Source organism: Brachionichthys hirsutus, chromosome 4 (genome assembly GCF_040956055.1).
Source record: "Brachionichthys hirsutus isolate HB-005 chromosome 4, CSIRO-AGI_Bhir_v1, whole genome shotgun sequence".
In the NCBI taxonomy this organism is placed as follows: Eukaryota; Metazoa; Chordata; class Actinopteri; order Lophiiformes; family Brachionichthyidae; genus Brachionichthys; species Brachionichthys hirsutus.
Genome location: NC_090900.1, coordinates 13,158,291 through 13,172,673, shown reverse-complemented (window position 1 = coordinate 13,172,673; position 14,383 = coordinate 13,158,291). Strand labels below are relative to the sequence as shown.

General features: G+C 45.7%; 2 protein-coding genes across 2 annotated transcripts; one reads left to right on the top strand and one right to left on the bottom strand.

Annotated features, from left to right (window-relative positions):
* Nucleotides 1-1,305: 1,305 nt before the first annotated feature.
* Nucleotides 1,306-5,250, top strand: upb1 (ureidopropionase, beta). Its single transcript, XM_068738585.1, has 10 exons — nucleotides 1,306-1,409; nucleotides 2,509-2,680; nucleotides 2,778-2,865; nucleotides 2,945-3,039; nucleotides 3,135-3,293; nucleotides 3,375-3,544; nucleotides 3,635-3,716; nucleotides 4,455-4,497; nucleotides 4,583-4,737; nucleotides 5,013-5,250. Exons 1-10 carry the CDS (start codon nucleotides 1,306-1,308, stop codon nucleotides 5,094-5,096), a joined length of 1,152 nt encoding a protein of 383 aa, XP_068594686.1. The 3' UTR covers nucleotides 5,097-5,250.
* Nucleotides 5,251-6,765: 1,515 nt separating this feature from the next.
* On the bottom strand, nucleotides 6,766-13,267 carry gucd1 (guanylyl cyclase domain containing 1). The gene is made up of 6 exons (XM_068738488.1): nucleotides 13,054-13,267; nucleotides 12,892-12,976; nucleotides 8,624-8,789; nucleotides 8,130-8,221; nucleotides 7,812-8,053; nucleotides 6,766-6,857 (listed from the first exon to the last, which is right to left on the bottom strand). The coding sequence occupies exons 1-6, from the start codon at nucleotides 13,058-13,060 to the stop codon at nucleotides 6,766-6,768; spliced, it is 684 nt and encodes a 227-aa protein (XP_068594589.1). The 5' UTR covers nucleotides 13,061-13,267.
* Between the last annotated feature and the right edge of the window lie 1,116 nt (nucleotides 13,268-14,383).

The following is a 14,383-nucleotide window of genomic DNA, read 5'->3' as shown; positions in this document are numbered from 1 at the left end:
TGAAGTTGTAAGGAATTTCCACATTAGATGGGATTCCACAACATGATTGCATGCCGACAGAACAATTGGTTTTATATTACTATATACTGATCACATCAAGTCTCATCAGAGACAACACATAGACTGACCCACAAGCACTTTGAAAGCGGAGGCAAGGAAAAACTTCCCTTTAACAGGCAGAAACCTTGGACAGAACCTAGGCTCATGGTGGACGGCCATCTGTCTGGACCGGTTGGGTTGAGAGAGAGAGAGAGAGAGAGATCACTTATCATTTATCACTGTGTGGAGCTCTATTGCTAATTTCCCTCTGGGATCAATAACTATCCTGATTCTGATTTCAGAGGGTACAAAGTAAATATATGGGGTAGGATAGAAGATTTAATAAGACATTATATTATCTTTTTTTCTCTCTTGTGCTCCTTGTTAAGTGAAAAGCATTTCCGCTCTTTAAAGTAATGCTGCAGAGATTACGCCCCCCCCCCAATCAAGAGACGATGATGCTGGAGGTCAGAAGTATGTTGCTCTTCTCAGTGACGTCACGTCAACCAGACCCATGACCAGCAGAAGATGCGCTCCAACAGAGACCGGCCATCAGACCCGAGGCTCTCTGGCGCCCCCTGTCTGTCAAAGCCACAACCACACTAAATAACGTCTTACCTCACAATACAGTATCAATTAGTCTGAGAATGTCTTTGTCGACTCTTCTGTTGCAGACCTGCTGCAGAAACTGTCTCACGCTGACAACAACAAAAAGCAAGGCACAAAGATCAGGGCAGGAAGGAGGAAAATATCTCTGCAAATAAAAAGACGAAAGGATGAAGCAATTTCTGTACAGCAAACCTTAAGTAAAAACGAATTCAGAAATCTGTTACATGCAACAGATTTAGGAAAGGCTTCTTCCTCTTCTTCTTCTTTGTGGTCATTTTGAGTTTTGCGGAGATGAGGTCTAGATCTACAAACATGCTACAGTACTTCATTCCAGTCCACAATAAATCTACAAATAACCCCAAGTTTTTAAAAATTAAATGTGTGTAATGTTTCCCCCCCACTGGTCGGTTAATCTAGAAACAGAGTCTTAGGTTTGAGCCTTCTCCCACACACCAGCATTTCAGTTTAGTAAATTATCATCGAGTTACTTGTAGCTTGGTAAACACACACTGGGACACAAAGCGTTAATCAATGATCCAACCTTTTATACAGCTGCTGGGTCATATGTCGAAAACGTTTCGGTTGCGTCAGAGTTTAGAAAGCGCAGGAATGCACGAGGCGGTGATCGCAGAGCCACAAACCCTCGAAGGCGCTGCAATGTCCGCTAGTGAGTTTGGGTCGCTGGAGGAATGTCTGGAGTCTCACCTGCCGGAGGACCAGCTCAGAGAGGTCAAGCAGCTTCTGTTCGGCAACGAATTAGAGTGAGTCAAGGCGACAGAAGTCTGTATCGATAATCCAGATCATTATTCGGTGTTCTATCTGCTCCCGGTCAACTATTGTGGTTGCTGAGTGGACTTTGGTCGCCGGTGTTCTAAAGAAGGCCTCGTTCACTCTGCGGGCCGCAAGCAGTAACCTTTGAAAGGCATGCATGGCAGAGATAGAGTGTGACTCTGGTGAATGCCTCCAGACACCATGAGCAGTACTGCAAGGAATGCCAGCAGCGCACGCCTGCATGAGGCGACCAGGAGGTTCGCTCTCCGGCTGCGTTTGTCAGTTTAACTGTGAACAGGGTTAGGATTAGGGTTAGGATTAGGATTACACAAATGCAGCTTGACATGGAACACGGCGCTGGGAGCGATGGTGGGTCGTGCTGTGAAAGAAACGGATTTATCGTGTGCGCTCTGAGTGCTGTCAGGCCTTGCTGTTGGTACGGGGGGGGGGGGGTATCGTTAAAGCTCTGTTTACACTGAGCTCAGATACGGGTTGCATCAGGAGGAGAATGTCAACAGTCAGCCACGGAGTGAACGTGGACAAAGTTCCACGTGTTAGTCCAGTCAGTCGATTCTGAAGGCATGCAAGTTCAAAGTACACCTTATTTATTTATCATTAATCTCCCAGACAGCGAATAATGCTCTGTAAGAAGATGGGCAGTTTTTTTGTCTCCTGCTCCCTCTGTCTCTCTTTCACTCTCCTCCGACCTGTCCTTGTCTCTGTCTCTCCCACTCTGTCATTGTCTGTCTGTCTTTCTGCCGATGTCTCTCCCTCTCCTTCTCAACACAGCCGGTCCAGACTGGCCGTCCACTATGAGCCTTATAGGTTCTGTCCAAGGTTTCGGCCTGTTAAAGGGAAGTTTTTCCTTGCCTCCTTTGCCAAAGTGCTTGCTCTTGTGGGTCAAGTTTGGGTTCTGTCTTTCCCTGCAGGTCTAGATCTAGTGAATTGAATTGAATTGAATATCACTTATCTGGGAAAGAGAAGGCAACAGGATGCACTACGGGAAGCAGAGCTGTTGGATGTTGCAAGGAATCAGTGTTCTTCCTTTCCTTTGGGTGTCCACTGTGTGAAACGTCCTCTCGGTTACAGGAAGCTGGACCTGCCATCATGCGCTGTAGCTGCTGCCTCGGCGCGGACATTCGAGCTGAAGGGCTACAGGTTTGAAGCCGTGCAGGAACAGCTGAGGCCACCCAGGAGGGTCCGAGTGGGACTCATTCAAAACCGCATTGTTCTGCCCACTGACGCCCCCGTCCTGGACCAGGTGTGGAATAAGACACAAGTTAACTGCTGCAGCCTGCATTTAGTGGGACAGAGACAGATGCTGCACATTTGGTAACGGCTCATGTATAATTCCACAGGTCAACGCCCTGCACAGTCGGATCGGTGAGATTGTTGCGGTAGCAGCTCTGTGTGGTGTGAACATCGTCTGCTTTCAGGAGACATGGAGTGAGTGTTTGGAGGAGTCACAACTTCGTATCACAGCCATGCCAGTCAAATCGACAACCCTGTCTCTTGCTGCCAACAGCCATGCCCTTTGCTTTCTGCACCCGCGAGAAAGAACCGTGGACGGAGTTTGCAGAGTCTGCCGAAGAGGGAAACACCACCCGCTTCTGCCAAGAGGTGAGATTATGGCGCTCTGAAGTGGAGCAATGTCACGCTGCAGCAAAGAACCGAACACAAGCCCATTGACACTAGAGTTCTGCTTCTGTCATTAGCTGGCCAAGAAATACAACATGGTCATTATTTCTCCGATTCTGGAGCGAGAGGAGCTGCACCAGAATCTGTGGAACACAGCAGTGGTGATATCCAATTCTGGGAATGTGCTGGGCAAGAGCCGGAAGAACCATATTCCCAGGATCGGAGACTTTAATGAGGTTAGGGTGTGTTTTCCGTTAAGTCCACTTCACCTGAGTGGACATTAGCCGCTGTGACGGCTGTGCCTGTTTCGCACTCAGTCTACGTACTACATGGAGGGAGACACTGGCCACACAGTGTTCCAGACGCCGTTTGGGAAGATAGCGGTGAATGTCTGCTATGGGCGCCATCACCCTCTCAACTGGTTCATGTACAGTGTGAACGGCGCCGAGATCATCTTCAACCCCTCGGCTACTGTCGGCGCTCTCAGGTGAGGACTCAGGTGAGCGTTGCCGGACTCTATCGCTGTCGCTATAGCGAGGCGTTCTGTACCAACGGTGATGTCATGTCGCCCCTCCAGTGAGCCCATGTGGCCTATAGAGGCCAGGAATGCAGCGATAGCCAACCACTGTTTCACTTGTGCAATCAACCGCGTTGGGACGGTAAGTCGATCTCAGCGACTGATGACGGCGTAGATGAAGGTGCGTTGCGACTTTGACACGCGGGTACAGAGCTGTGTGGAGAAAAAGCCAATCCCAGCTGACAATGGGGGGGGGACTCTGGACAAGCTGCCAGTTTAACTCAGAGCCACGTGAGGGGAAGCCACAGGACGGCACGGTGGCGTAGTGGGTAGCGCTGTCGTCTCACAGCGAAAGGGTTCCGGGTTCGATTCCTATCTGTGTGGAGCTCGTATGTTCTCTGCAGGTTCTCCGGGTTCTTCCCATCTCCAAAAACATGCAATTTAGGTGAATTGCTTACTCCAAATTGTCCATAGTGGTAAAAGCATTAATGGTTTTTGTGTGGGCCCGTGATGTGCTGGCGACATGTCCGTGGTGTACCCCTGCTTCTCACTGGTAGTCAGCTGGGATAGGCTGCAGCAACGCCTGTGACCTGCAAGGTGGATGAAGCGGCTGTAGACGAGACGATTGAGGTCGGCTACAAGAAAATGGATGGGTATAGAAGCTCATAGAAGATCATTACAGACGGGACTGGCTCCTCCCACAGGGGGTGTGTCAAAGCAATCATGGAAAGTTGATTAGAAGGTATATGTGATACATTGAGAGGACAGTATAGCTCTAATTAGTTTACAGAAAAAAAGTCACTTTTAGCCTGATATTCTGATATTTAGCGCCTGTAGCTGCTCTTGGAGCTTGTGTGACTAATGCAAATTTTTCAATCAGGAACATTTCAGAAGTGAATTCACCTCTGGGGATGGAAGAAAAGGTAAAAGATTTATTCCCTTAAGCTAAGAAAGCTTCATTTTTCCTTCTCCACTTGTGACTCTGACAAGCTTTCCTGATTTCTGCAGCTCACCACGACTTTGGAGTCTTTTATGGATCCAGCTATGTGGCGGGTCCCGATGGTAGCCGCACCCCAGGGCTCTCTCGGACCCATGACGGGCTACTGGTGGTGGAAATGGATCTCAATCTAAACAGGCAAATCAGTGACAAATGGAATTTTAAGGTATAATATAAAACAAACCCTGGGCTGAGCAGTAATAGTAATCACAGTATAATCACAGTATCAATGTTGACATGATTCATAATGCGGTCCACGCCGCAGGTGATGTGTTTCAGTAAATTCTGATTTTAGAAATACTTGTACTTTAATAAATATTTTTTAAACCGCTGTATACATAGAATTTGAGCCAGGGAAGTTTTTATTGAATCACAACAGTGATTCTTTGCCGATTATTGGAAAGGGCTAATTAGACCTGTTGAATGTTCCTTTGTTTGCAGATGACAGGCCGCTATCCCGAGTATGCAGAGGAACTTACCAAGGCTGTCAGGCAGGACTTCAAACCCAACATAGTCAAGGAGTAGACGTTGATTCTATGACAGAAAACTAAATACAATTTCAAATCAGGTTTTCATGTTTAAAATCCATATTTAGAATGTCCTATTGAAAAGCCTGTATTTCCCTGTTATGAGAACACAACAGTGGTCACTGTACCGATAGCTGCCAATAAAGTGATAATGATCAAAGTGTCACAAATGCAATAATATACCAGGTAATGTTACAAATAAAGTTCTGTCTGGGCAGCGTGGTGGCACTGCTGGCTCACAACAACAAGGTCCTGGGTTCAATTCCACCTGGGGCCTTGCTGTACAGTTTGTGTACCCCTCCTCTCGCCCATCGCCAGCCGCGATTGGCTCCAGCATGACCTGTATTTCGGGTAAAGATGCTGTGGGCAAGACGATCATGATAAACGATGAGCAGGTTTATCGAGATATATCTGGATAATTGTTAAAACTAATATCAGGATGTGGCTGATATCGCTCACAGCAGCTCACTTCACCTGCAGGGCAGGGACAACAAATCGGTGTTTTAACCTCATGGAAATCTACCTGTAATATTTACCTGGGCAGGAACGATAATGAGAACCACAGACTCATATTGGCTGGCGAAAGTGAAAAAACCCAGTAGGCAGTTACCTTGATATGTTATTAATATGTTTGGGAAAATAATCACAAAGCCAGAACATGTGTTAAAATTATTTAATCACATCATATAATAAATTCAGCTCTGCATTTAATACAAAATAAGGTTCGTAGTGTAACGCATCTGTTCAAAGTCATTCAGAGCATGTTTAATTTAAATAGCATATAATTGTGTCTAGATTAAAACAAGTGCAAAAAAATATATACATAACACTAAAATTAAAAATTCTACCAAAGTACTTGGAGGGTTGTACCTGCTCTTCATTGTTTTTAACACAGCACAACATTAAGACTAACACCTATGTTCTGCTAAACGATCACAGCAGTCCAACCGTGCATTCGTTAATCATTCGTTAAGGAACGAACCAGCTGTTCGTTCCTGTTCAAGAATCAAACCGGCGTTTTCCAGTCCCAGTGAGGCGACCCACTGTCCGCGTTGCTCTGCGGGTAGAGTTACACAGACGTACTGTGGAGTATTGCATTGAAGTATTTGATGTGAATGTCACATCTTGGGCACACGTTACCTGAGACTCTCAAAACACTAATTACTGTATTCCCTGTTTATCGAACGAATCATCAGAATAAAAACTGCCTATGAGTTAAGGATTATATTTAAACAATTGGCATCAAGGCTTCATATGTACAGCAAGAAAAATAAAACTGCATATACTCAATATTGGCAATATCTGCCATGTATTATATGCTCATTATCTCCTGCTCGTCCTGTTGCGTCTTGAATGCCGCAATGAATTCCATGTGAAAATGAGAACTGCTCATTTTACACTTTGAGGTTTCAATAGCTCCAAATACACAAACTACCACGGTCACTACTACGTTTCACCAGACACCAACTCACAAAAGAAGCTCATCTGCTGAAGCTCCGTTTCTCCCTTACGAGGCGTGTGCTGAATACAATGGATTGGCCGCTGCCTTCACGTGAGCGCTGGAGACGACGGCAGCAAACGGAGGCGCCATTTGTCCCAACAGGGCCAAGCTGCAGCATCGTGTGACTGGAGTGACGGGCCGAGGACGGGCCCATCGCCACTGTGCATCAGCTCTCCCTGAAGACGAGCAGGATGTCCTCATCTGTGCCGTAGCTCCGCCAGGCCTCCTCGAAGTTACTGATGCTCGTGCAGCAAACCCCTGAACGAGACGTGAACACATCGTTCACATATTCAACTCCATGGGTGCATTTGATCATATTTAACAGCTCACAGGAAGCGGAGCACACTAAATGTTCAATACCAATTGTGGCGGCCCCTCATGGGACAAGGCGAAAGTACAGTAGTAGTAGTACTAGTAACTGTTTAGTAAGTACTGTAAATCATTACGTTGCGAGTGCGCGGATGTGATCGTGCGCGTCCTAGATTCAGCGCGTCACCGCAAAGCTCTTGGGAGTTCAGTCGGCTAGCTTAGCAGCGGTGTTAGCATGGCGAGTTAACCAGGCTTTCAACACAGTTGGACAAGGGAGCAGGGATTTATTTCAAGAGGAGACCAGAGATATGCGCCCTCTGCTGTGCAAGTGTGGAGTTCAGGACATCGAGTGTGCCGCGGCATTTTGAGACTTTGACACTGTAGCTAGGCTAACACAAAGCGAGAGCAGCATATTACTCATCTCTAATAGAGGAGAACAAATCTAATCCAAAATTCAGGATGCTCATCATAGCACACAGACAGCATTAGTTAAAGTCACCAATGACCTTTTAATAGCATCTGATAATGGACTGATCTCCGTGCTTATTTTATTAGATCTCAGTGCAGCCTTTGATACAAAAGATCATCAGATTCTGTTACAGAGGCTGGAAAAGAGTCTGATTCACTTTAACTTTTCATGGTTAGTATACAAAGATACCAAGAACCATTAGAACCTTTTGGTGATGATCCAGATCACCATGTGGACGGTGTAAATCTAATTAGGAGGGGAATGAGCTGCTCGGCGGAGGTCTGAGTTCTCTGAATGCTTTTCTAGTTACGCCGCATCATTCGGTTTTCCCTCTCAAATGTGGTTTCCCTGCTTATTGAAATGTTTTGTTGGGATATGGGCCTAGTTGACGTTTTTTTTATTCATGCATTCACCCGTGTTTAGGACATACTCACGGTCAGAATAAGCAGGGTTGTTGTAGAAAATACAGCCGCTTGTCCTGTTGAAGCCACACACGACCACAAAGTGACCCTGGTACTCTGGCGTCCTGCAGAAACACTTCTGACCCACAGGCAGGAAGCAGCAGTATTTGACGGGCGACGAGCAGAGTTCACACGTCAAGATGACGGCATTGACCAGCGCTATGGCGACGTGTCCGTGCTGCAGATGAGACTCAATTTCCTGAACTGTTACAGAACTGCGGAAAAACAAAGTTTCAGAGTTATCTTGTTTGAGGTGAAAGCATCCTGAGAAATAACTGCTAACAAACTCACCATTTATTCACCACCACGCCCCTGCTGGCCGCTTTAAGGAAGAGTTCATTCACTCTTTCCTCCTCCGTGTCAAAATGCTTCTTATAAAATGACTGAAAATTAGAACAAAGAGAAGAGTCAACACAAAGATCAAGGAAAAAAAGCCCCCCCGATATGGGTAAGACAGACTCGTAGGCCAGTGGCTCTCTCAGACCTCTCAAGGATCCTGGCACTGACCCAAAGGTCGACGATGTCCATGACCAAAACACTGACCACAGTCTGTCACAATTAGAATGACCTCCGCCGAGGAGGTTATGTTTTCGCCGGTTGGTGTATAAAGATACAAGGAACAATTGAACACCTTGTGGTGATGATCCAGATCACCATGTGGACGGTGTAAATCCAATTATGAGCTGCTCGGCGGAGGTCTGCGCTCTCAGTGCTTTACGCCCCTCTTCCTTCACACCCACTGGACCTCGCTGCAGGTCCCCACCAGCTTAGTCTCTGATAGGTACCTGATTCCTGAAGCCCCTGTCAACACCAAGAGTCTGTGTGCAAAAGCAGTGTTTGATTCCTAGATGGCACATGAGATAGGCCAGGTCGATAGTCCACACACTCTCCGTCAGCTTCAGCTCCCAGCATACTCTTTCAAACTCCTCATCACTGACGGAATGAAGGTACCTGCGACATAGGACAATTGTAGACTATCCAAGTAAAGAAACAAACAAAAAAAAAAAGCAGCAGAAATTGAAAGGCGGTGACTTTATCCGTTAAAGTACGTTTGACATCAAGCACGGAATTTGTGCTTTATAAGTTGTGCGCTTACTTCAGCACCATCCTGGAGCAGGCTAAGCCACAGTCCCAGTGGTACAGCTGCTTGATCACAGGTACGTTCAGCAGGATGGCATCCTCTGAGAACGCCAGAGGCTGCTGTTAGTCATCTGAACAAACCCACCGGCGTATGTGCGTCTGTCTGAAGCGCACTCACCCGTCATTCTGTTGCGTTCTGTCTTCGGCAAATAGCTAACGCAAGACGCGCCGTTGAGTCCTCTTTACAGCATTTAAACCAAGGGCGAGTGTCCTCATCAGTGGCCACGGGGAGAAACGACCATCTGCCCAGCTTAGCATAAAGGCTACTTAACGAGACGGTTCGCTATTTCATACCGATGATAGCTCCACGTCACGCAAAACTATCGGACGTACAATTCGTACAGTTCAAAATGAGGCATAAAAAAAAAGCCAACAAGTCTTTCAGCTCATTTTACTTCCGTGGTTCTATCCAAGGAAGCCCCGCCCCTTCCTCTCTGCAGCCAGACTGCACTGGGGTGTTGCTGCGGTTTACGTCACTTGGAGTTGTTCTGCCCCCGTGCGGTGGGCGGGAATCATTACATCTACCTGGGAGACGTTTGTTTGTTATCTGTTTTTGTTTGTTTGCGTGTGAAAAGGATAATAGAAAAAAAATAATTGACATGAAATTTGGTGACCGTCAGAATAAAAACAAAAAATTTCTTGTGCAGAAATAAATTGGTAGATTTTTTTTGTAACAAGATCTGAATTTTAGATCTGAATTTAGTAATAATGCATGAATCTTGATCAAAACGTTCAGGCATGCTTAGGGGTTGGTGTCTGCGTTTGTGTGCAATTTGGTGTGAAAACAAAAAAGAATCCAGATCAGGGGCGGAGCTAATGATGGGGGCACAAGTACCCAGAATGACAGACTGCCCACCCAGTGAGCTTCATATATATATATTTAAATATACAATAATACCTCGACATACAAGCACTACCATAGAGTTCCGAGAAACGAGCCGGCCTGCGAGTAATATAAAAGTTTTGCAAAAAATGTACAAAAAGATTGTAATTGGGAAATATTGTTTACAAGGTTCAAAGAAAATACATATACATATATGTGTGTATATGTACATGTATGTGTATAATGTAGAAGTATGTATGGATATTTAAAGAAATATTGGGTAATTTCCTAAAGAATTGGATTGCTATAAAAATCGATGTCTTCGGACTAGAGTCCTGAGGAGGAGAAGGGGAAAATGTGTTTTTTTGGATGTTATTTTAAGAAAATCAATCAATCAATCACCAATCAATTATTTATTACAGACACAATGGTCCAATAAGAAACAACAGTAAAGTATATTCCTATAATAAGAAAAGTGGAAGGTTCTATGCATTTGCTTCAATCTACCCCCTTTCGGTTCATTGGGGATACAAAGCCTTTGAAATATTGTCCTCTGTCTCCGTCTCACTGAAAAGTGAACTGGAATAAAATAGTCTCTCCAGCGTGTCCTGGGTCTTCCCCGTGTCTCCTCCAGGTGGGACGTGCCCTGAACACCTCACCAGGGAGGCGTCCAGGAGGCTTGTACCCGGGATCTCGTTCTTTCGGTCACTACCTAAAGCTCGGTCGACCATAGGCGAGGGTAGGAGAACGAAGATCGACCGGTGAAGAGAGAGCTTCGCCTTTCGGCTCCAGCTCTCTCTTCACCATGACGGATCTGTGCACCGATCCGTCTGTCGACCTCCCGCTCAATCCTTCCCTCGCTCGTGAACAAGACCCCGGGTACTTGAACTCCTCCACTTGGGCTCGGAGAGCCAGGACGATGGTTGGAGTGAAAAAAGTAATATATTACTTTGGAAAAAAAAAGTAATATATTACTTAAAATGTGGGGACGTCTGACGGGGACAAGCCGAGAGAGGTAGTTTCTGGACCTGTGGCTGTCAAATCTGATTGGAAGTGATTTGTGCCTCGTCCAATTTGGCCACAATCCGTCACTCATTTGCTGGTTTCTTGAATAGTCGAGCCCAGCAGCGCTTTATGAAGCTCTTTTTCTTCGGCTGCTGCGACTGCTGTTTCAGCAACTCCTCATTTATCTGTCCCTCCTCTCTCTTTTGGGCTAACTCCTGCTGAAAACAGGTCATTGCCTCGCGAAGCTCTCTTCTAAAAGCTTCTTCCTGCTTGCAGCACATTGCTTTGAACTCCTCGTCCATCTTTGCAAGTCGCTCCCTGCTGGCCTGCTCTGCCTGCGCAGAAACCTCCCGTTGTTGCTCAATGGCCTCCATCAGCTGCACGTGTTTAGTATGCAGCTCATCCATGGCCAGCATGACCTCGTTTTGAAGGGCTGTGACCTCCTTCACAGCACTTTCTGAGGCCTCCTTGGCTTCTTTGATGTGGAGGTCTTTTTTCTTCAAAATCGATTTTAAAATGGCTGGTTTGGCAGGCCCTGGCTCAGCTTTCTCGTGGAGCTGGTCAAAGTTAAAGGTGACCTTTGGCTTTCTTTCTACCGGCTCTGCATTCAAGGTAGATTTTGCAGGAAGAGTTGGGCGTCTCAGTATCGTAACAGTTGCTTTAGCAGGACCTGGGTCAGCGTTCTTATGCTTCACGTGCTCACCAGGCTTCGTCCTCTTGTTGGGAGCAGATGGCGTGGATTTTGAGTCTCGTTGCTCAAGCGATTCACTCCAGAGCTTTTGCGACGTCGAACGAGTACCATTCTTCTTCAGCTGAGATGGTTCCGCAGGTCCGAGTGGACTCCATAGAACGAATCGGCTTACTGGTCGATTTTGGCTTTCCAACTCCAACATTGAAGGACCCGTCATTGCACCACAGATGTTTAAAAACATGAAATATTAACAAAAATATATTCCTTATATAAATGGCCTTTTGATGTTCATCTCCTTTGATGTTATTGCATTTTGAATGCCAGGCATGCTCTTCCCCTTGATGTGGATCTGCTTTGATGTTAATGCTGCTTGGTGGTGGTGCCCTTCCTCCCATACATCATGGCTGGCCTCACCACTGTCTTGGGTACACCCTGGACAAGCCGCCAGTTCCTTTCTAATAATAAATAATTATAATAAAAAACTCGATTCAAGTGACTGCGCTGATGACGTTTATTTTGAAATATAGCGACTCACAGTCAGCGCATTCAACGTAGGAGAAATACCCGATCATTTCTATATAACAAGGTGAACAAGTTAATCAAGTTAGTGGGAGCCCTGAGCTTGTTTCTCTGCAACGAGCCGGTCCCGTCGAGAAAATGTGAAAATGCTTCTTATAAAATGACTGAAAATTAGAACAAAGAGAAGAGTCAACACAAAGATCAAGGAAAAAAAGCCCCCCCGATATGGGTAAGACAGACTCGTAGGCCAGTGGCTCTCTCAGACCTCTCAAGGATCCTGGCACTGACCCAAAGGTCGACGATGTCCATGACCAAAACACTGACCACAGTCTGTCACAATTAGAATGACCTCCGCCGAGGAGGTTATGTTTTCGCCGGTTGGTGTATAAAGATACAAGGAACAATTGAACACCTTGTGGTGATGATCCAGATCACCATGTGGACGGTGTAAATCCAATTATGAGCTGCTCGGCGGAGGTCTGCGCTCTCAGTGCTTTACGCCCCTCTTCCTTCACACCCACTGGACCTCGCTGCAGGTCCCCACCAGCTTAGTCTCTGATAGGTACCTGATTCCTGAAGCCCCTGTCAACACCAAGAGTCTGTGTGCAAAAGCAGTGTTTGATTCCCAGATGGCACATGAGATAGGCCAGGTCGATAGTCCACACACTCTCCGTCAGCTTCAGCTCCCAGCACACTCTTTCAAACTCCTCATCACCGACGGAATGAAGGTACCTGCGACATAGGACAATTGTAGACTATCCAAGTAAACAAACAAAAAAAAAAAAAGCAGCAGAAACTGAAAGGCGGTGACTTTATCCGTTAAAGTACGTTTGACATCAAGCACGGAATTTGTGCTTTATAAGTTGTGCGCTTACTTCAGCACCATCCTGGAGCAGGCTAAGCCACAGTCCCAGTGGTACAGCTGCTTGATCACAGGTACGTTCAGCAGGATGGCATCCTCTAAGAACGCCAGAGGCTGCTGTTAGTCATCTGAACAAACCCACCGGCGTATGTGCGTCTGTCTGAAGCGCACTCACCCGTCATTCTGTTGCGTTCTGTCTTCGGCAAATAGCTAACGCAAGACGCGCCGTTGAGTCCTCTTTACAGCATTTAAACCAAGGGCGAGTGTCCTCATCAGGGGCCACGGGGAGAAACGACCATCTGCCCAGCTTAGCATAAAGGCTACTTAACGAGACGGTTCGCTATTTCATACCGATGATAGCTCCACGTCACGCAAAACTATCGGATGTACAATTCGTACAGTTCAAATAGAGGCATAAAAAAAAACCCAAGTCTTTCAGCTCATTTTACTTCCGTGGTTCTATCCAAGGAAGCCCCGCCCCTTCCTCTCTGCAGCCAGACTGCACTGGGGTGTGCTGCGGTTTACGTCACTTGGAGTTGTTCTGCCCCCGTGCGGTGGGCGGGAATCATTACATCTACCTGGGAGACGTTTGTTTGTTATCTGTTTTTGTTTGTTTGCGTGTGAAAAGGATAATAGAAAAAAATTAATTGACATGAAATTTGGTGACAGTCAGAATAAAAACAAATAATTTTTGTGCAGAAATAAATTGGTAGATTTTTTTTGTAACAAGATCTGAATTTTAGATCTGAATTTAGTAATAATGCATGAATCTTGATCAAAACGTTCAGGCATGCTCAGGGGTTGGTGTCTGCGTTTGTGTGCAATTTGGTGTGAAAACAAAAAAGAATCCAGATCAGGGGCGGAGCTAATGATGGGGGCACAAGTACCCAGAATGACAGACTGCCCACCCAGTGAGCTTCATATATATATATTTAAATATACAATAATACCTCGACATACAAGCACTACCATACGAGCGTTCCGAGAAACGAGCCGGCCTGCGAGTAATATAAAAGTTTTGCAAAAAATGTACAAAAAGATTGTAATTGGGAAATATTGTTTACAAGGTTCAAAGAAAATACATATACATATATGTGTGTATATGTACATGTATGTGTATAATGTAGAAATATGTATGGATATTTAAAGAAATATTGGGTAATTTCCTAAAGAATTGGATTGCTATAAAAATCGATGTCTTCTGACTAGAGTCCTGAGGAGGAGAAGGGGAAAATGTGTTTTTTTGGATGTTATTTTAAGAAAATCAATCAATCAATCATCAATCAATTATTTATTACAGACACAATGGTCCAATAAGAAACAAAGTAAAGTATATTCCTAGAATAAGAAAAGTGGATGGTTCTATGCATTTGCTTCAATCTACCCCCTTTCGGTTCATTGGGGTTACAAAGCCTTTGAAATATTGTCCTCTGTCTCCGTCTCATTGAAAAGTGAACTGGAATAAAATAGTCTCTCCAGCGTGTCCTGGGTCTTGGCATGTCTCC